This window comes from Brassica napus, chromosome C7 (genome assembly GCF_020379485.1).
Source record: "Brassica napus cultivar Da-Ae chromosome C7, Da-Ae, whole genome shotgun sequence".
In the NCBI taxonomy this organism is placed as follows: Eukaryota; Viridiplantae; Streptophyta; class Magnoliopsida; order Brassicales; family Brassicaceae; genus Brassica; species Brassica napus.
In genome coordinates, this window is record NC_063450.1 from 40629898 (window position 1) to 40631265 (window position 1368).

General features: G+C 35.4%; 1 protein-coding gene across 1 annotated transcript; it reads right to left on the bottom strand.

The window, feature by feature from the left end:
- Positions 1-211: 211 nt before the first annotated feature.
- LOC106409274 lies at positions 212-927 on the bottom strand. The gene has a single exon (XM_013849930.3). It carries the CDS (start codon positions 717-719, stop codon positions 456-458), a length of 264 nt encoding a protein of 87 aa, XP_013705384.1. The 5' UTR covers positions 720-927; the 3' UTR covers positions 212-455.
- Positions 928-1368: the final 441 nt, after the last annotated feature.

A 1368-nucleotide genomic window follows, 5' to 3' on the forward strand; every position in this document is an offset into this window, starting at 1 on the left:
TGGCCAAACAACGAATATAATTAACGCCTATTGATATATGGCCGGAACAATTTTTCACGATCGCTCCTGTGTTGTCGTGTACAACTTGATTACAAGAACAGGTACCAAGTAAGTCAACTTTAGCTCAACATGTCAAATGATTTTTGCTGCATCATTTGCTTCTCAAATTATTTTATGAGGCTGTGTATTAGTATATAAGAAGATGCATGTATAGATCAAAACATATCCTTGCAATACGTATTTTTTGCTGACTCTGTATACAAATTATAACAATCCGTAGGGATTGTATCACATTAAGTTGAGAGTCCAAACTATTTTTGAAATGAAATAAAAATGAAACGAGATGCTCATATAGGTGACTTTTTTTTTTGTGCAACGCTCATATAGGTGACTATTTAAGTAAAATACATAAGACAAAAGCATAGGTTTAATTTACTTATGTAGTCTTCTTTTCCTTAAAGAGATATGAAACCTTCGCTGACAAGCAATCCAAAGAAGAGGACAAAGAGACCGGCGCCGATCGATTGTCCCGGAGAAACAAACGTCTGAGAATAAGCACCGAGAGTCAACGCACCTCCAACGAGTCCGATCACCAGAGATTGCATGTTTCTTTTGCTCACGCTTCTTTGCCTCGGCTGCACCTTCGGATCCTCATGTTCTCCATCTTCTTGTTCTCGCTTCTCCTCTTCTTTCTCTGTCTTTCTTCTTTGTCTCACCATTTTTTAGGATTTTTCTGATGAGATTGTGAGATTCTGATTTTGTTTCTATGATGTGGGTTTGATTGTGTGTTGTGATTTGTAATTATAAGTTTAATGATGGAGACAAATGTGGTCTTTTGAGGATTGCTTTGAGGCCTTTTGTTCGATAGAAAAAGTCAACTCTTAATGGAAGAGACATAAAAGATCCAAGATTCTTTTATTAACTACTGTTGTGTTATAAAACAACTAGTGGCTGGTGATAGCTGAACGTTCAGCTATAATATAATGTATACAATTTAATATTGACACATAAACAAACAGTTAATGTGATCGTCTTCCTGTCTGATTTTAACCCTTGCTACAAAAGTTTAACTTTTAGTGTCTCATTTAGTCATTTTCATATGTGGATTTTACTCTCATACAAAAGATAGTTTCAAATTTCAACTCATGTTAGTATTCAAAACCCAGTAATTGAACTATTGTCTTGGGTGAGTCATGGAACTCTTTCTTATATGCAAATCGAATGAAACTGGAACTCTTTCTAAATCGTGGGTTTGCATATCTAAGCGGGTCAAGGCCCATTAAATATGGTTCATCTGTGGCGAATCCATATTTGACCCTAATGACATGTAGCCAACTCCATTTTATAATATAAGTAGAAATTCTTGAA